The 21516-nt window shown below is 38.7% G+C and overlaps 1 protein-coding gene across 1 annotated transcript in view; it reads right to left on the minus strand.

Annotated features, from left to right (window-relative positions):
* The window catches only part of Med12l (mediator complex subunit 12L), a 320970-nt gene that overhangs the window by 29817 nt on the left and 269637 nt on the right, over positions 1 to 21516 (minus strand). Inside the window, exons 26-37 of the mRNA XM_027391634.2 lie at positions 19438 to 19637; positions 15656 to 15844; positions 15049 to 15123; positions 14755 to 14945; positions 13914 to 14075; positions 12607 to 12718; positions 10236 to 10325; positions 9165 to 9274; positions 8829 to 8964; positions 7888 to 8049; positions 6187 to 6549; positions 4399 to 4555 (exon numbers count right to left, since the gene is read on the minus strand). Coding sequence (XP_027247435.2) covers positions 4399 to 4555; positions 6187 to 6549; positions 7888 to 8049; positions 8829 to 8964; positions 9165 to 9274; positions 10236 to 10325; positions 12607 to 12718; positions 13914 to 14075; positions 14755 to 14945; positions 15049 to 15123; positions 15656 to 15844; positions 19438 to 19637 — 1947 coding nt within the window. The remainder of the gene's footprint in view (positions 1 to 4398; positions 4556 to 6186; positions 6550 to 7887; positions 8050 to 8828; positions 8965 to 9164; positions 9275 to 10235; positions 10326 to 12606; positions 12719 to 13913; positions 14076 to 14754; positions 14946 to 15048; positions 15124 to 15655; positions 15845 to 19437; positions 19638 to 21516) is intronic.

Genomic DNA, 21516 nt, shown 5'->3' on the forward strand with positions numbered 1-21516 from the left:
AAATATCCATTCAACTTGTTGGTTAGGGTAGTTCTAATGTCTTCAAAAACAATATAAGCCATTGCTACTACCCTTGTTGCCTCTCAAGAGCTGAAGATGTAGGGCATAGAATCCAGATGATTCAAATTGAATTGAATCTGAAAGCTTCCTCCTTCCTGTGCTCTCACAACCACAGCACTAGAAAGTGACCAGCATGGCAAGATGCCCCAAAGGTGCAATAGTGGCATTTCGTATCTTGGAAGTTACCAGTAGTTATTGGATTTAAGGAGAGATATCACTCCTGGTACTAGACACCTTACCAACTATCATGGGCTAGTGAGGACACGAATCTTAGAAGAGAACTTGTTACCATGACTTCACTAGACCAGTATAATTCCATAATATATTCTAAATCTTTTCCTTATACTCACAGATGAGTGTAGTTATCACCTCAGCCCTATCAAAGAAGCTTCTCCTTACAGCAAACAGAGATTGTCACAAAGAAAAGCACTAGATACATACAATGCAGGACATTAGCAGGTTGAGGGAGCCCAGCTCCAACAGAGAGATCTACAACACAACCCCTGTACCTAGGGCTCAGAGAGCATCTGGCACAGAAGAGCCAGTGGAAAGACTATCAGCCAGGGGGTCAAGAAATCTGACCAGAGATACAATCTCCTAGAAATTGGTGCCTATACAAGACCCAAACAATGACAGCAAAAACACGTTAACATACATAAGGGGAAAATCCAACCTCTATTCAAAGAATTACAGGCAAATAATGGCTGCTGGGAGAGGAAGAATTAGCCTTTCCCAGGATTGAGGTCCCTAATTGGTTTCCCAGGATTGAGGTCCCATTACAAGGCGGTCAGACTTGAAGTCATATACATACAAAGAACAAAAATGGACTCAGCATTCTGTATGATATATCTGTGTTTCTGTGTTGTATGCATGTGTAAATATAATAATCAAAGAAAAGGAGGCCATCAATTTGAGAAGCAGCAGGGTGATATGGGATAGGAAGTGCTGGGAAGATGGAGCATGCAAAGGATCCACGTGAGGAAAACGAAGAGCTGAAGGGAGTAAAGAGAAGGGAAATGTGATGTAGTTTTATTTTCATTAAAATACACTAAAAATAAAGAAAATGCCTGTTCTGTAAAGAAGAATGGAAACACTTTTAAAACTTAAAATGCTTGAAGACTTCACACACAAACATCTCTTCAATCACTGTTGCTCAAAAGACTAAGAAAATCCTAAAGATATTTGCATTCAGTTTGTCAAGGCCTTTATAAATCAGAAAAAAACTTACTTCTGCAATTGGTGACTTTATAGGAATGTCACTCCTTCCCTCACAGAGTCTATATTCCTTGGGATATGCAAACAAGAAGAGTTCTAAGCACATAGCTCATAAAAATGTTTCTTTTTTAAATGACGCAATGTGTATGACAGAAAAAGCATTTTGGGAGCCACCTTCAAGACTCAGCATCACAGCTAAGGTGACCATCAGCCATTCAGAGGCATCGGAAGGACAATTGAAAATAAGGGAAAATGAGTAACCATGTCTAGGTAACTTCATTGCAGCAAGATTTGAAATGCTACTAACAACCCACAATACTAAACTAAGGATAGGGCATTCACTACAGAAAATGGAAAACTGAAAATCAGACTGAAGTCTACTTAAAAAAAAAAAAAAAAACTTATTTTTTTCATACCAATCCCAGTTCCCTCTCCCTCCCATCCTCCCTACTCCCCCTACCATTTCCCCATCTTACATCCTGTCCTGTCCCCAGTGAGGGTGAGGCCTCCCATGGGGAATCATCAACATCTGTCACATCATTTTGGGCAGGACCTGAGGGGTCTAAGGTGCTGAGTTCAAGTGCTTCTTATACTTTTCTTAACTCTTCTGTAACCTTGAACCTCTTAGCCAACCAAAAAACAAAATGTTATAAATCTTTCTAAAATGTTCTTGGTGACTTTCCTTACCTTCTACGGAGTGTTAGTCTGAACTCAGTGTTTAATATTCCCTCTTTTTCTTAAACCATCCATACTGATGTGTACAGATGAGAAGAGTATGTGTCTAAAGACAATGGGTAGCAATGGGCTCCAAATGGATTGTGGTAACACTGACCACTGGACAGAAACTATCCAGTTACTTAGCCCTACCTAAACTGTGGCCAGTGTTGGGTTGACAGTTCCTCTACCTCACCAAGGGAGGTCAGATTCCCCTAGTTCATCCTCCACAGGAAAATCTCTCAGATTTTCTGGGTCTGGCAGCCGAAGACTTTAATTTTATCCTGTGTGACAGCCTAAGTATGAAGACCTTTGCCTCCAAGTCATGGAGATCATCATGGAGGAACTCTGGCTGGCTGTCCAGACAGCAAAGTCTCTGTAATTTTCATTGAGACAGAGGCCATTTGGATTGCATTCCTGCTCAAATTTACCCTTCTCAGATTTCTGATGGTGTTGATGATGCTCCCTAGCATTACCAGTTTAGCAGTAGTAAGCCTGCTTTAGCCAGATCCTCCCTGCAAGGCTGCAACTTCCTGGAATTTCATGTGTAAAAATCAGGCCTTGCTTTACTAAAGCTACTAGGTCTCCTGCTGAGAAAGGTAGAATCATAAACAGGTTTACCTCCTTTATAGGCTTCACATTGAAAATGGTAAAACTCAGAAAACAAGTTTCAATGTAAACACAAGCTCCAGCTATCATGAGGCTATTATTAACTAAAAATTGACTTCCTACTGTTCCCTTATTTAGAAGAACTTGCTTTTCAGTGACATCTCTCAGTAATCAACCCCCTAAGTCTCATGATAAATGATTTGTTGGGTGAAAATGGTTTAAAGTTTATGTAAGTTGTGGAGGTCTAAAGGAAATGATTTAAGGCATGTAAATATAAGTTGTGAGAGTCAGTCTAAGAAGTGACTTAAGGTATGTGAAAAATGAGACTTAAAGATGATAATCTGATGTTAAGAGTTTTAATATATAAATCAATGGAGTTCTAATAAGCTATTAATCTAGCATTGGTAGCACTGGATACTCTTATCATAACCACAGGCCAAAAGTTTAAACAACCTTTGTCTTCAAAATTTCGACTTAAAAGAGTGATGATCATTGTGCTGAAAACTTTTCTGTCTGAAAACTATTCCATCCCTCTGGACAGAGGAGCTTTTGCTATGGCTCAAAGACATGAGTCTACTCAGCTTCCAGAATAGCTGAAACTACAGGCAGGCATCACCAAATGTAGCCAACCATCTATTTTAAGACTGGGACACCGTTCTTCTTGTAAGAATACCATGGTGAACACAAGATAAAAAGTACCTGTCTTCACAAAGCTTACAGTCTGGAACATGAAGATAACCCTCCAAGGAAGCCCCTTCAAGCTAGCATGCTACACACAGAAGAGGGAAACGCAGACACTAGGAAAGGGACGTGCTTTACAACTTTGAGCAGAGCAGCTGCTAAGGTTGGACCTCACTATGAAAGTATCAGACCAAAACTTTTGGAGGCACTTGATGAGCCCTGTATGTGGGGAGCCTGTATGCACAGGAAGCATCAAGTATAACTTCAAGGAGGTAGGAGATGTTCAACTCGTGTACTGAACCTGTCTGCTGTGTGAGCTGTATTGTAAAGGCTATAAATGTATTTTTCATTAAATGTAATGTACATCTAGCTAGAATTTATGAGTATATACATATATGTACATAATGTGTACATGCATAAAATTAACTTTTCTCATCCTTTAAAGACATTTTCTTCAGGCAGAATTAATCTTTAGTTACCAAATATTTTTATCTAGAGAAGTATTCATTTGGTTTAATAAGATATACTTGGGGCTTAAACCAAAGCAATACTAAGCAGGAATAATTACTCAGGCTGTGGTAGTTTTCTGTGTTAATTTGCAAATCTCCTAATGAAACCAAACTTCTGATCTGCTTCATAATTTAATTTTAAAATTTACAATGCAAGAAAGGAAGGATACAATACTGTCTGATCTTTTGAAATGCAAGTGGGAATTATATTCATTAAAATTATATGTAAATTTTATAAACATAAAACTGTTATCAACTTTGTATGTGGTAGCTCAGACTTTAGGCAACAGCAATCTCCTTCCAAAATCTATAATCCACACATATAACTTCAACTGTATATTAAGGTATTATTTAAGGAGACAGGCTTTTGCTATGTTGACAATGCTCAGTGAGCTTCCTTTCTTAGCCTCTATTGTAATAGCTGGGACAATAGAAATAAGCTATTGGGTCTAGCCAAAGCTTTATCTTATTTCAAAAAATGAAAAGTTGTGACTGAGTACTGGATTACACTAATTCTCATTTTGTGGAGTATAAAGGTTAGAATCGAGGAGTTTTTGTCCTCAACTTGCTGATCAGAGTGGTCTGCCAGTGTGGTGTGCCTCACACCTACCTGGATTCAGAGATGGATTCTGAAGAAAAAAGCTGGGCTGCTGGGGCTGGCTCATCAGGTTGTAACCCCACAGCGCAGACTGCGGATGATGCATCATTTGGGAGGACATGGGCGAGTAATTAGGAGGCACTCGGTATATGTTGCTCTGCTGATACTCCTTCAACAAAAATATATTTTAAATTTAACTTAATAAACCACACACAGTTAATCAACAGAAGTTCTTCCTATTCAGTTATGTGGGGTCAACCCATCTCAGAACTCAAGGCTATATTTTGTGAAAGGGAAGGGAGAGAACATAAATGATGACCCATTTCCTGAAAAACACCCATGTGAATTAAAATTTTTGTTTGATTTAAAACATAATAATATTCAGCTAGCACATACAAGACCCTATGTTCAGTCTCCTGTGTCACATACAAGACCCTATGTTCAGTCTCCTGTGTCATCTCACCACACACACACACACACACACACACACACACACACACACACACAGAGAGACAGAGAGAGACAGAGAGAGACAGAGAGAGACAGAGAGAGAGAGAAGTTCCTCACAGCAGACATTTCAAAAGTTAAAAGCACATGTCTGAATAAGAACTGTGTCAGAAAGGCCTACATAGGCCTAGACAGTATCTTACCACAGCTTTCCTTTCTCCAAATCCCCATGCTTCCTCCTCCTTATAGCAGGTGCAGACTCTAAGGTTCACACCAGAAAGTCTCAACTTTTTTTTTTTAGCATGGCCCTCAAGGATGACAGACAATGAACATCTCAGTACCCTTCAACTAGACAAAAGGATGTAATCCTACTGGAAAGAGGCAGCTTCAGGAGGAGGGTTCTGAGTGTATTAGTTTTGTATGTGAAGAGAAAAGAAGCCCTCATCCATGTGGTTTGGTGGGCCAGAGTGTCCAGGTTTGGGAGTGGGCACTGGTGCTCAAGTGGCACCTGAAAGTGACAGCGGCCATCTCTCAAAGTGTCTTCATTACCAGGCTATCAGCTGATTTGGAGCTGACACAGGTGAACAAAATGATAATTGCTCCTCAATAGCTGAGTGCTCATAATAAGTACTTCTCGCCACCAGGCAAGAACATCTGTGTACTCTATAGAAAGCAATCTGAAAATTATCTCTGGTGTAAACCCAGGTAATTCCAAGGAGAAAGCTATCTTAAATATTGCATCTCAAATTCTATAAAATAATTTCTGAATTATCATCTAACAGGTCTCTGGTACTGGAAAGAAAAAGAAAGGGTGTGAGATGATTTTAAATTAGGTCTATCTTTTATAAGATCTGAAAATATGTTAAAGACTACTTGGGGGTAGAAGGCACAAGGGTGAAGAGAAAAAAAATCTCAGGATTTGCTGTTGGGCAAATCAGAGACAAATTCATTCAGAGAAAAGTGGAAAGAACTTTTTAATGTTAGTTCACTGCAAATATCAATCATTCAAAATAATATACTTAAGTATACCTATTAATAAAAGTGTTTAAGAGAGTGAAATCATATACCCCTGAAAAATCAAAGTTTCAAACCCAGGGAAATTATGAGGCTTATTAACACAATTTTATCCACAACTGAAGTCTAAGGTTAAATAGTAAGGGTTGAGAATGGAAAATAAAAAGCTGTAAATCTGTCACCTATGAGAAATGGTGTGCCATCTCATTTATTAGCACAGAAATGTGTTAGGAAAACTCTATATGAGAAGGCTGATACCACTCTTAGTAAGGTTTGGCCATGGATAAATCCCATCCTAGATGCTAATGAGCCAAACTCCGCCTATCATCCCCCACTCACATCAATTCGTGAGCTTGATTTTGTCTTACGCTTCCTTCCCTTTGTCTTCTTCTCTTCGTCAGCTGTTGTTTTTCCTTGATCTGACAGTTCAGCTGATTTCCTTTCTGGTTCCTGAGAAACTGGAGATGATGGCTCTTCCTCTTCCTCCTCAGGAGGTAGGGGCAGTGGCTCAAGATAGTAGCTTCGGGGCTTAGGCATGGTATGTGTGTGGTACAGCAGGAAGTGGTGCTGTTCCTCATATTTTACCACCTTCCGGTCCACACGGACAGTGCCGAACCAGGCCCAGGACAGAGGAGCTGGGTTCTTCTGACCCTCAAACAGGTCCCATGGGGACACCTTCTGTTTTGTAGAGACCTGGAGACCCTGTGGGAAAAGAGCGTAATATCAGAGCACACTCTGGCCTGTTCCCAAGTCACAGAGCAAGGAATTTAGGGGACTCAATAGACAGAAACACTTGGCTAAGTCAGGTGAACTGGAACTCAGAACTTTGGGAGTTCAGCTCTCCAGTTCTCTGCATCATCTTACATTCCTTCAAGGCATCTCAAGGTAATCTAGACTATTTTACTATCAAATGACATTTTCATCCAGTTTGTTCTAGCAAATATAATTTCTGAAGTATCCTGTAAAGAAGTTGGCCTTATAATTGAAAATTATAACCAGTTACTCATTTCAGGAACCTATCCATTGTTTTTAAGATGATACAAAATTTAAAAATCAATATATAGTTTGCCTCTGTTTAGGCTCATATTCACTTCAGTTCAGCCTATATGGACTTGATGTAGTATGTGGACTTCTCATGTACATAACATGGCATTGTCTGAACAAAAAAATGTGAGGGAACATAATTACAGAAACAGGTACAAAACAAATCAGGTCTTTTTTACTTTTTTAAAGCATTCTTTTTATTTATTCTTTGTGTCTTTCACCAAATCAGGTGTTTCAATTCCAACTTACCTTCACTGGAAAAACAGAATGTTTTTATTTGTAACATAAATTGGTGACATTTTTTGGTAACTTCTCCAGTATACCAATTCAAAGACGTTGCTTCTAAAAAATGGCTAAGGAACCTACCCCTTGCCCCTCGATGTGAGCATACCTGTTCTTGCCTGTGCTTCCTCTGTAAAAGTGGCTTCTTCTAACACCACTAGTAAAGTCACCACTCCCTACTGTCTGTCATGCGACGAAAGCAATTTCCTGAGTAGAGCTCAAATCTAAATAGACCCTGGATGCTTAATGCTGGAAAGGAAAGGCCAAGTCATCTTGACTGTGACTAGGGGCCATTTCCCTTTCCATAGCCACATTGCTATGGCATTTAGGTTACCTCTGAATTCTGATGGCATTGCTTTTCCTCTATGAGTCACTTTCTTCCTTGCCTTGATTTAAACTTTCCCTGCCTGTTCCATTCTTTCCTGTATAACTCTTAATCCTTCCAAATGGTCTGTGTTTCAATTATTGGAGGAAGCCCACTCTGACTACCTCTCCCTTGTCTGGCTTAAATTGTCCCCCTCAGTGCCTCCTAATCCTCTCTGTATATGGCTTTTTATGATACCAATAGCTATTGTGCTTAGATGACAAAAATAATACCTTGAAAATTAAGAATGAAGCTAAGATGTTTTGTATAGCCTCAAAGAATGTAAGAAAAGTCACTTGGCTTCTATAACTAGATTTATTTATATATGAGGGGGAAAAATTTACTCTTGCCTGTTTTTTATCAATGGAGTCAAATCCAGCAATTTTGTTTCCCTTTGTATCGATCAGAGAACCCATGGGTTCACAAGTGATGACATCGCATGTCTGTTTTGGCAAAGGCAACAACTGTCGAACTTTGTCAATGCTTTCTGACCGCTTGTCTCCTAGTTCTTTCTAGAAGAAAAAGAAAAAAAGATGTAAAAGCAAGAGAGAAGTGAGAAAGAAATGCTGACTTTATAGTGAATACATAAGTTCATAAGAAGGAAGTTCCCCAATGACACAGTTCCTTTTTATTTTATATATATAGCTGGTATGTTTATTAACCCTCCATACAGTCAGCTGCAAATCAGACTGGTGAAGTGTTTCATTTCTTCTATTCAAGTAGAAAGTAGAGTGCACACAAAGGCAGTCTTGTTATAAGGAATATCAGAGTGCTGAAATGACAAAAATCCACTGTGTTATTTGCAGTCACACAGCAGGAGCTGCAGCACGGACAATTTCTCGAATCCAGGGTGGTCAGACTGCAAGGTAATCAACAATTATTTTCTTGTAAAGTCTTCAGATTTATGTATTTGCAATGTCTATTTACCATTTATTTCAAGGACTATTAGTGGGTTATCAAACGAGTCAGATTTACAAATTCAAAGCAAATGCTCATTTTTCTACTTGCATGTACAAATCCAAGCTTGGGTTTAACCGAAATCCGACACTGGAGTTTTGGTTACATATTTGATATGGCATTTCCAAATTCCTTACAGTTAAACATATTTTATGAATATAATTTTTAGAGAAAACTCTTTCAGATAACATACTTGTAATTTTGAAGGACTGGCAAGCCTAGGCAAGACAATAATCACATTATGTTGAATCGACTATACATGTAAATTAAGGAGTAAGTAATCAGACAACCAGTCCATAAATAACTTCAGAATGGAGGCTGATCACAAACTTACTTTCAGTTTCTTTACCAAATTCATGTATGCACGTTTGTTCTCTTCAGATCCCCCGGGGGAAGCATTTGATAGGTCAGAAGCCAATGTCCCATTGATTAAAACACCCAGCATGTCAAGAACTGTTGTGAATAATTCACTGAGAGGAAAAGAAAAACCCCATTTTATTCTTACAAACACAACCAAGATGCACATAATTATCTAAGCATTTCTTCTGAAAGCACTGAATTTTTAATGACATCTAAGTCAGTAAGTATCAGAATTTACTGTCAGTATATCAAAGCTCATATCATGCATGCATGCAGCAAAAAAGTATAAACTAATTTTAAAAAGACATACTTGTTAGTGTGCATGTCAACAGTTCCTGAAGTAATTATCTGGAGGAGTAGGAGAGCCCAGTCAGTGGTTCCCTGGGTGCTCCTCTGGACCGTGTCAAACATCCCTCCTACCTAGCATACAAAATACAGTAAGGAATTTGTATCTGTAAGATCAAATATCATGCCTATTACTATAGGTGCCTAAATGTTGATTTCTTAAAAGCAAAGAGATGTTAAGAACTGGTTCTTGCTAAATAAGTTATGGATTAACCTAGAGTCTGTCTCATTTAGCCATGTGTTTATCACTATTTTTGGTTCTTTCAACATAGTACAGTCTTTCAAAACAACAAAAAGAGTAATACTTGAGTATTACTGGCTTTCTTTTCCTATCAATCTCCCATGGTACTCAGTTGTAAACATAACTGCAGATAAATTAACCCTAAATAGCATCAAAACTCTGTCTGCAATTCTGTTATATTCATTTATTATTACATCTAAGTCTGCCATTACAATACCCCCGGGGAATGTTTGTTAGATCTGGTGGCCAGCCCCTGTGTGGAGGTTAGGCTGCCAGAAATCCGACATGCTAGCACCCAGGGTAGATTTCATTTGGGGTTTGTACAACAGGAAGAGAAAAACTCAAAAGAATACAGGATGTCTTGAGAACTTTTAGATTCTATAAAAAACATTCAGGTGACATTTATCTTTTTCTAATCAATTTGACAGATCCAATCAATTCTGACTTAGAATTAATGGATTTTATGGTTTTAAAATAAAATACAGTAGAGTTAACACTCATATTCAAATAAAGGCTTCTTAGACCTCCCCTTAGCACCAACTGAGGAGGGGAGATCTGATGGAAGGAGCTGGCTAGAAAAGAAAATTGGTGCTCAAAACAGACTGTCTGGAACTCCACCCAGACAGGAAGGAATGAGGCAAGGGCGACAGAAGGTTTAAGAGAAAAGGAAGTGGATAGAGACAGAAAGAGGAAGGCTTCCCTTTGCCATGCAGATTGTGCCCCCAAAGAAGTTGGAAGCTGGTGTTATTTTCATACAGTGAGAGGTGTGATGGAAACACTCGCCATGGTCCTTACCAGATTTAGTCGAAGTTGCAGAGCCTCATGCATCATCTGGCGGGCTTTTGTATCATCTTGGTATCTTTCTTCCCTCCAGTTACTTAAGATCTAAGATCAGGAACACAAGAAGAAAAACAATAACAAAAATTGCTTTGTTTTTACGTGTTTATAATTAAGCTTAATAGTGAGAGCTAAAACCAACTTCTTAGCTTTAACAAATTGAAGAAATTTGTTAATTTTTTTATCTTCCTCTTCTTCCACAAAGACAAAATCCTAGCTATTTTATAATGTATTTTCCTGGGTAGCTGAGGGAAGAGAATTTGACCTAATTACATATATGTGCATACATACATACATGCATATTTGGGGGAAAATCCTTTAAAGGGCCATCAAATTAAACATTATTAATTTGGCATTCTGAAGATAAATATTGAAAAGACACAATTCCATTTTTCATTGGTCCCATCTTACACCTCTAGGGACATGCTATAAATCCTAGCAAATGTTTTATTTTTGACATCTTACTGGAATTGATACTTGCTATCTAATGAATAATCTTTCCTGATAAAGAGAATATATGCTATTTTCAAAAAAATGGAGCCCCTTACCCCAAGATTGGTCAAATTTATAAAGTGGACTGCTTCTTCATTTCCTCAAGAGTAGCTCTGGGAAAAGCTTACTAAAGGAAGGCAAACAAGTAGGCCTATCCCCAGAATCAGATGACAAAAGCCAATAAACAAAACTGAACCACAAACCCCTGCCATGCTCTAAACTAATAGTAACTCATGAAAATCACATTAAAAGAGTTACAAAGGGCTGCTGAGATGAATGACTCAGGGAGTGTGAAAACCTGAGTTGGAATTCCACTTAAAGGTGCATGGGAAAGTGGCTCCTGTAATCCCAATATCCCTAAAGCAAGATCAGAGGCAGAGGCAAGAGAATCCCCAGCCACTCACAGGTCAAGGCACATACAGTGACAGGAAACAACAGCGATGTTGTCCCAAGGGAGGTGGAAGGATAGGACCAAGACCACAGATTTTCCTCTAACTTCTGCTTGTAGGCCCTGGTACCCTTATCCCTGCATTCTCTCACCCCTGCATATATTCTCAACCCTCTCCCCACCCCACACAAAGTCTGAAAATGAATCACTTCACAAGTGACAACTATCAACAGCAGAGCTGTAAGTATGCTGGGGAGCTTTCCAAATTGCATGTAAGGACAACACTAGCTTCTGTCTGTTTAACAATGCAGTCACACACACACACACACACACACACACACACACACACACACACACACTTCTCTCTCTCTCTCTCTCTCTCTCTCTCTCTCTCTCTCTCCCTCTCTCTCTCTCTCTCTCTCTCTCTCTGAGCTGACACAAAAGTACTGACTGACAACTCAGCCTGGTGCAACTCTGCTGTCATCCCTGCTAACTGGGAAGCTGACACTGAAATGTTGGAAGTTCAAGGTTCATGTGGCCTACTGAGAGAGATGAAGACCAGCTGGGCAAGACTTTGTCTCAATAAGCTAAAAATGGACTCAGTGGCAGAAAGCTTATCTAGCATGCATAAGGTCCTAGATCCAACCCCAGCACTAAAGAAAGAGGGGAAGGTGAAACAGATATTACTACAGTGAGGACAAAGAATGAGAGCAGAAATACTTAGAAGGTGACCACAGCCTTACTAAGGAGGCAAGGTGAGCAGAGAATAGCAGGAAGGGAGGGAGCAGGTCAGACTAATGTCTCAAAGGCATTGTTCCAGCACAAGCACCTAAACTGGAAGGCAGCCACAGTCTAGCAAGGCTTGAGTGAAAGGGAGAAGAGGTGGGAGAAACAGCAAATGTCCAGTCAGGAAGGGTTCTATTAGCTCAGCCCTGGAATCTGTAGTCTAGGAATTATGAGAAAACATGAATACTTTGTATTTAAATGGCTCACTCTGGAAGCTAGGCAGAGAAAAGATTTCTTCTCATATGCAGTGGGTGTGATGACAAAGAAAACCAAGTAAGCCTAGTGGCCTTGCTCATGTCATCAAATCCTACTTAACATCACAGGGAGGCTTTGTGTCAGGATAAACCAGCTCACACCACCAACTAACACATTTCTTTGATTCTACACATTCTAATTTTTTTTTCTGCTCTCCAGGATTCCAGGCAAACTACCTAAAAAGCAGTATGAGACAACTTACTTTAATAGTCTTTATATATCCATCAATGCATACTTAATACAAAGTTGTTAGCCTCAGGCTGACCATGATGCTAGACAGAACTGGACATGGATTATGTTTCCTAGCACCTCATTGATAGACACGTCTGTCTCATCTCATATTTGAAAGGAAAATAATGAATACAATCAGAAAGATACTGCCTGGCTTAGTACCACACTGCACTTTACCTGATTGACTTGATTCTGCAGAGATGTGAGGAGGCCTTCCCGTTGTTCATCTTGCCCCTTAAGGCAGGTAAGGACCAAGGAGAGGAAAGGTTGCTGACTCAAAAGAGACATACTACAAAGGAAGTAGTAACAGTTAGAAAGAATGGCTTGCACCCTGGTGCAACAGTTAATCTGTCTAGTAGACTCCCTGCCCTTGTTTATTTACTACTAGACAAAGGACAGAATGGCAAACCACCAGAGAAAACTCAGGAAGGTAACACATTTCTGTACTTTACAAGATTAAAAAGCCACTGGAGAAGCTTGTGAATGACGATGCTCTATTGCTCTGTAAGGTATTGCCAAGGCAACAGAAACCTACAGTCGATGTCATGAGCCTGCTTTATGTTACTAGGGAGATTTTTAAATATATATGACAAAGACTACAAGTGTACACAAAGATTAATAAGAAAAATTGAGAAGTTCCTCAAACAAAACTCTCCTTTAGGAAGCACATGTCCCTGTGAACCTTGAATATTTTGGACGCCTATGGGTTTTTGTTGTATATTTCTTAAAGACCAACAGCATAGTCTTGGTAAAGTCAGGGGTGGACACAAGGTCTGAGCCTCCAAAAGCAAGGTTCTTGCTGGAAATATCTAGAGCCAGGTTCTGACACAGCCCATGGCCTCCACTGGAAAAGGGGCAAAAATTCTCTTTCAATTTTCATGTTCATAAAATATCTTCAGTTAGGGAACAATGGATAAACTGATTGATATAGGAAAAATAAAATTTTCTGAAAGAATGGATCTAAGCCAAAACTTTGGATCAGGAGCTTCCTTTTCATAGATGGCCAATAAAGAATGGTCATGGCAGTATTATTAACAGGCAACAAGAATCTCTGTTTTTAAATTTTTATAAAATGGAGAAATTATGACTTTTCTTTTTAAAACTACTTGGATGCTAAATTTATAGGATAAATATTCAGCCTCAATAATATGATCTATTTCCAAAAGTAATTCTTTGAAACCTTTTCTTGGTCATAAAAACAGTTTTGGCAGTTGTTATGACTACTTAAACAAGAGTACAGAGCAAGATTCCTAAATTTTAGAAAATCAGTAATTATTTCAAGGTTGTAGGTCAGAATTAACAGCAAACCCATGTTTCAACAGCTTTGCAGTGATTTGGACACATAGGCAGGAATGGGAACTGGTGCACTAAACATTACTACAAGACCAGACAGACACTGTGGACACTGAGTATGGCATGGCTATGATGCAGGAGGCTAGACTTCATTCAGATGCTAACCTGATGGAAGGCATCCACCAGCATACCTTTTCTGTTTCTGCCTGTCTCTTTCCTTCTTTGAAGAAGAGCCCAGGTGCTGCCCCTTCTCCAGCTCTTCCCCAGCAGCTTTCAACACTCTTCCCTGTACGGAGGTTGGCAGCCTGGCGATGAGGGGGGCCACCAGCCACACACCCCTGCGTTCAGAGGAACTAAAATCAGAAACAGGCGTTACACCTAACAAAGCAGCTGGTCTCTGCTCTCACAGTCAATACAAAAACCCAACAGTAAGCCAGTAGGACACAGACTTCTAAAATTCCCCTATCATGTCTGTACTTTCTCCTCTTGCTAAAGACCAAGACATCTGCTTACTGCTTATACATTCCACTCACATTCATTGCGGAATAAGAGGTGCTGTTCTGGGAAGATATTTTCCATACTAAACAGTTCTCAGTGACTCTCCTGGATCCCTCATTTCTGATCACTCACCACCCTTTTCTATGGACACTGTCATGGACACATGTTCAAGCCAAGGAATAACCAATCTTTAAATTCTAAAACTCACTATTGAACTCTTTTACCAAAATTATGGTATGCAAACCAATCTGTCTTTCATAATGAAAACAATTACATTATGATTTCATAATCACATCAAGTGCTATTATGAATGCAAATTACTGTATTTGTACCCAAACTACCAATTAATAAAGACACATAGAGAGTATTTCATATTTAATGACTGGCCCAAAGTCAGTAATACTATAAATCAAACTTAAGTTCATCTCTGGCTCCAAAGTATCTGGACCTACAACAAAATACCTAAAGTGCCAAGACATCACTCACTTTGCCCTTTAACTTGTCGAATAACCCAACTGTCACTTAAAGCAATACCTTAAAAATGTCTTTATTCCATTCTGTCTTGTGCTACTTGTATCAGCACTTCCAATACCATTTGGGTTGAAGAGGCTTATGCCAGAACTTGGGGCATTGTTATTTAGGTCTGCAGACTGCTGGAACACTTCTATCGTTGCCTTTGCAATATTGTCCAGTAAGTTGTTCATTTCGGCCACAGAACCAGAACTCTAGAGTCAGGGAAATGAAATAAAGTTAGCCTTGATTTTCAAATATCAATGACTCTTTTGCTTTTTGATTTGATCCACATGTGTGCTTTCAACATATACTCACAGGGTCCTTCAAGCACTGTTTGATCATTAATTGAAGCTCTAGCCAGGACTGTCTCAATGTCCACTGCTCAAGATTCTGGAGAAAATATGGAGAATATAACATTAAGAACACTGAGCATATGCTGCCATAGCCTTGCAGTAATACTCATGGCCAGCAAGAGAATTCACATGGATTAAGGGCTTCCAATCTCATACCTGATGAAATAAACATTCATAACAAAATAGATTCAAGCTTCAAAATATGTTCCCCACCCAACTAGGAACTAGGAGTCAGATAAGCATGGGATCTCTAAAAATGTATTTACAAATTAGCCAATCTCATTCCAAAATGATGTATTTCTTCAATAACATATTTAAGACTGACCATCATAAAGGTTATTTCTCAAATAAATATATCACTGACCTAAAATACCAATATTTACCTGTGATTATATGCTGTTTGCTACTGACTATATCTACTAACTAGTCAACTGTGACAATAAAGAAAATTGCAGAGCAGAAGTCAGAATTAAATTCAAGAATCAGATGAAAACAGCAACAAAGTAGTTCTTTCTACAATCATATTCTGATGAATGGCCTAAAGAGACTCTTTGGAATGTGCCACTTACCTGAAGAATGCGCTTAATGTGCTGTCTTTGCAGGTTGTCCCCCTCTGTGCACTCTTTAATGCCATGAGGGTAACAGATTAGCTGCAGTAATTTCTGTGCTTGCATGTTTGAAAGCACAGGGTCCAAAATCAGTTCTTTGTCTGTGCATAATCGCTCTGGTTCTTTTAAGCAATGTTCTCCTACCCATTCCTAAAACACAAGCCAGCAGTTAGATGGGTAAGTATGGATTCTACCTGCCTATGTATTATAGTCTCCTTTCTCAGAGCAAAATGCTATACGGCTAGTAAGAACCATCCAATGAAAACAAATTAATGGAAAAATAGGTGGAGAAAGGTTTGCGTGTGTAGATTTGATGCTTTGGTTGTTGTTTGTGTTTGTTTTTAGACAAGGTCTCAGGTATTCCAGGATGGCCTCCAATTCGCTAAGTGGCCAAGAACAACCTTGAAGTATTGATCCTTCTCCTGTGTCCAGTGCTGGAATGACAGGCCTAAATTCAATGCCAAGTCTTCCTTCCTACCAGGGCTTCCTGAATGCTGGGCAAGCACGGTATCAAATAAGTTACACTGCCAGCTAATGCAGAAAGTTTCAAAACAAAATTCTAACATTCTGACATCTTAATACAATATGGGAGCAACTTTTATTACAGCAAAAACTTTTAAACATATGGGGGATGGCGTTAAGTTTTGGTGTACTTTTTAAAATGAGGACTTACTCTAAAGTATTATTTTGCAGACAGGTTTTGTTTTGCTGTTGTTTGTTTTTACTTGGTATATAATGACAATGATTTTATGCTAAACATGCTTTTCATCATTTTATGGGATATATTCTGCTAAACAGGTAGAACACAGCATGTAAATATTTAGAAGGTCACCTTCCTCTTGGCACTGGCATCTTTTCTTTACCGTTTTTTCCTTTATTAAATGGCATAAGAAAATGTCAGCATTAGAGCTCAATTTGATTCCAAATCTGTTTCAAATGAAGTCTCTTTTGCCAATGTATCAGTTGCCCAGCACAGATTGTTCACTGATGTCAACTGGGAGTTATGTAACTCCATGTTTCACATTAGCAGCATTAAATCACACTCAGACAAGGTACCCAGATATCAGTGTGTTGCTTCTCTAGGTATCAAATTATTTATTTGCTGACTCACTGACTTTATTTATTTATTTATTTATTTATTTATTTATTTATTTATTTATGGATGGCTGCTGGCATTGTAGGATAGGCCAGAAGCCTCCCACAGGAATTGGAACAGACCCTCTTGGAACAATAGACATGGTCAGCACCACCTATCTCCAAGCATATAGAGATCCATAAACAGCCCAGTGATGCCACTGTGTGCTCACAGTTGGGAAGTGGCACAGGACAACTGTTAATAACCAAGGAGCTGTTTAAATTTACCATAATCAAAAAATACCCAAGTAAGAATGTATCTAGCCAGGCGTTATTGGCGCACGCCTTTAATCCCAGAACTCGGGATGCAGAGACAGGCAGATCTCTGTGAGTTCGAGGCCAGCCTGGTCTCCAGAGTGAGTGCCAGGATAGGTTCCAAAGCTACACAGACAAACCCTGAGTTCAATTCCCAGCAACCACATGCTGGCTCACAACCAACCATCTATAATGAGACCCAGTGCCCTCTTCTGACATGCAGGCAGAACAGTGTGTACATAATACATAAATCTTAAAAAAAAGAGAGAGTTTTGAAAGTATGGAAAGATAATTAGAAAGTCCCAACGCTAATCACCTGTGCAGAGCCAGACAGGAAGAAGATGCTGGGCAGGGGACTGGTTACTGTGTATGCTTTTGGCTGAGCTTTGGCTTTTGGATGTATGCTATGCTATGGACACTAGTTAAGACAAAAAAAAAAACCAAAAAGGAAAAAAAAAGCAAATAAAAGAGATACTAATTTTGAAGAAGAATGTTTCCACTCCAAGTGAAGGAGCCTGCAAAAGCATTTCCTTCCTTCTTCTCTCTCTCCGAATAATATTTAATAATCTTAAACCCTTCAGAAAAATGAAACAGCAAACCAATATTTGGCTTTCTCAGGAGGCCTTTTTCCTAGTGGTATATGTGTGACAACTCAGAAACTACCTTAGGTACTGTATAGGGAACAAAGCTATTATTTGACAAAAATGCAATACTAATATGAAATGGACGAATGTAAAACACAACTTTAAAGGATTAGAACTAGAATTATCAACATGAATTCATAATTACACACACACACACACACACACACACAAATAAAGAAAATAAGATCTGGGTTGTATATGCTCATTGTTGTAGGGTACCACTGCTAGACAGCTGAGTTTGGTGTGTGTGTGTGTGTGTGTGTGTGAGAGAGAGAGAGACAGAGAGAGAGAGAGAGAGAGAGAGAGAGAGAGACAGAGAGAGAGAGAGAGAGAGAGAGACAGAGAGAGAGAGAGAGAGAGAGAGCACTGTTCATGGTGGGTAATGCTCATGTATGTAGAGGCCAGAGATTGATGACAGGTATCTTCTAAGTTCAGTCCTTTGTCTACCTTATATACAAAGGAAGCATCCATTAGCTGAACCCAGAGCTCACAGATTCAGCTTTTCCTAGCCAAGTTATCCCTGGATCCTGTATCTCCACTCTCTGAATGCCGGGATTACAGGTGGGCTTCCATGGCCACCTAGTATGTACAAGAATTATAAGGATCTGTATTCCAGGTTCTACACTTGCATGGCAAGCACCTTACTCAGTGGTCTATCTCTCGGGCCTCGCTTTCTGAGTCTCTTAACAGGTAGAAACAGCACTGCTTGTAAGGATGACTGATGATAGCTGTGAGGCAGGGAAGATGGGAGATGGATAAACTAAGGCAATAGTTCTCTAAAAAGACAAAAATATTCCAAATATCACAAAAGGTGGAATAAGAGATTCCTAATATACCAGCATAGAATAATTTGATATTAAAGAAACTCTGGCCAACATATTATAATCTACATAGATAATTAAATAAACACAAGTGAACAATCACAGAAGAAAGGTAAGGTCTTTGAATAACACAAATTGATATTGAGGAGGGAGAGGAGGAACTGGAAGGGAAAACACAACATTCTGCAGCCTTTATTACAATAAAGACTAGTTTAGATAAGAATTACCATGGATGCTTATGAGGAATGAGGCCTATGATGAGGATCAGAACATTTGCATCACCTCAAAGTGTCTTCCCACAGATTACTAGTTAACTGAAGAAGGAAAAACACTAGCACCATAGTGGAGCAATCTTGAGTCTAGAGGTGCCATGATTATAGCTAGCATCACCATCAGGTCAAATGTACACTGTGTGTAATCAGAAGTGTTTACTTGGAATACTACGATGTTACCTCTGAACACTCCTCTCCAATACTCTGAAGCTAATCTTTAGAACCTTATGCAAATCTTACACCACTAGAGTTAAGTCAGAAAGTTCCCTAGAGATGAGAAAAAAATTATTGCACCAAAGCTAAAAGTTTTGCTAACTTTACTTTGATTATGACAAGAAATGAAATCTAAATATCTAAAAGTAAAGCACAGTAAACTATAACATCTACTTTTCAACTGTTAAGAAAATATAAAACATCCAAAATTAATGAATCTGTATAGAGGATATGCTGGAAGTCTTCATCATTGCAACTCTAAAAATTTGAAATTACTTCAAAATAAAGTTATAAAGACAAAAAAGGATCACCCAAATTTAATTTTTAAAAAATAGCAGACAGTCATCTCTCAAAGAACAGTTACATGGTCAGAGTAGAAGCCATTTGAAATCAAAAGAATATACCTGTTGGCAGATAGTCCTCAGTACATATCTAGCATATTCTCTTAGGTTGGCAGTTTCTATGGAAATGCTTTTCCCATAGGATTTTGAATTCTGTGAGGTGGCCCAGGCATCTTCAGCATTCCCATCACGTCTTAAACCCCTCATGTTGAAGTCATCATTCTTTAAAGCATTGACATTGTTACTGCCAATTTTGGCATCTCCTAAATAACAGAATCACAAAAGCAAAATCACAGAAGATTAGAATATTGCCTCAAATATGAAATAGGCAAATTAGGCTAGGTTTCAGGGATTTGAAGACATAAATGGTATTACTTTTGCATAGCCAGTTTTCCAGCAACAGAAAGAAAGGATCAAGAGTTAAATGAAAGAAAACAAAACAATTGGACATGGAGAAAAGTCAAACTCAAGACTCATTCCTTCTTTTGGCTTATAGACTTAATATTCTTTTGACAGCCTTGGAAAGGCCATTATGAATGGCATTTATAGTCAAAACACATTGATTTCACCAAAATTTCAAGCAGGAATGTACTCAAGTTTATCTGAGTTATAGGCAAGGAAGAAAATGGGTTACTCACCCTTCTAGAAGTCCCTTTTCCATTTCTTCTCTTACAATCACTTATTTTCTATCCATAGGTCAAGAGAAAAGTTTTGCCTTAGCCCACCTTACTATCAACTTCTTGACAAGAGAGATTTATTTCCCTGGGGATGGAAAAGGGCAATGCATACTAAGGAGGCTCTGGAAAGCAGAGCTCTCTGAACAGAGCCTTTGTCTTCCACCTTCCTCTCTATAGCATCCAGCTCAGAGACCTTATTTGACCAACTGCTAATACACTTGAGTACTATGAGGTTAAGGAAGGTATTTGACTCCTAACAAAATTCTGTGAGAAAACCAAAACCAAAAACACTCAGCAGGGTATACTTGGATAAAACAAGAAATTTCTACCCATGAGAGAAGAGATAGAGAGATAATTTGGTAGTGAGATTGCCAGACAGAAGCAAGGCCTTCAAACTTTTACCTGCTTACCTAGAGAAATCAAAACAAGCTTTGACAAGACAATTGTCACACCAGCAGCTGAGTTCAGGGGAGGCCTTTACCATATGCCATAGGGAGTAAAAGCAAGCCCAGGTCAGTGCAAAAAAAAACAAAACCAAAAATAACAACAACAAACACTAAAACACAAGGTCAACCCCTAAAAGGTTTTGATTCTGTTGAAAAAACAAACACAAACTGTAACTCTTTTCTGGGGAGAAAGGATAACTAAATGTCATAATTAATATCTACTTTCAAAAATCTCAGAAGCAGGGGAGGGATTGAGGCTGTCGTTCAGTGTAGTCATGAGACCTTAGTCTCTATCTCCATCACTGTTGCCACCACCACACAATGACAAAACAGAAAAATCATAGAAGCAAAAATAAGTGATACATTTCAATTTGCCAATATATTATCATATATTCATCATATATTTTAAAATGTAAGGAATTGTGGCTTTACCAAAGGGAGTTTAATTACTTAAACAGAGATTTTCAAAACTAGCAGAAGTATGTTTTTTCTACTCTTGGATGATATAGTTATGTCTATCTCAAATTAAATTAGGAACAAAATTCACTATAATAGTCTTATTGTCTTGCCTTAATACATATTTTGGTAGATAGGAATTAGGAGAAAATTGGTTAGAGTCAATAAAGTAAATAAAACCTCTCTGCAAGAGCAAAACCAAGCACATTTTTCAGACCAACTTGTACATATCCATTTCCTTCAGGTATAAGGAGGACTGAAGTCTGCATGACCGCTAGTTCCTTCTGCAACTGTGTAGACAATGAAACAAACTAAATATTCTATGTGATCTATCTAAGGCTTCACTGACATTTAACTGTGCTGATCAAAATTTCTCACACCAAGAACCGCCCAAATTATCTGAATATCTAAAAAATCTGGCAGCCATACTGGGACTAGCCAAATTGTACAAACAAGGGGCCACTGTCTAGATGAGACTCATCATTGTGTACACCACTGAAAAATGTTACTACGCATTCATACTTCCAACATAAGTTTATTGAAAATCTCTTTTCCATTTTCTC

The sequence above is a fragment of the Cricetulus griseus genome (genome assembly GCF_003668045.3).
Source record: "Cricetulus griseus strain 17A/GY chromosome 1 unlocalized genomic scaffold, alternate assembly CriGri-PICRH-1.0 chr1_0, whole genome shotgun sequence".
Lineage (NCBI taxonomy): Eukaryota > Metazoa > Chordata > Mammalia > Rodentia > Cricetidae > Cricetulus > Cricetulus griseus.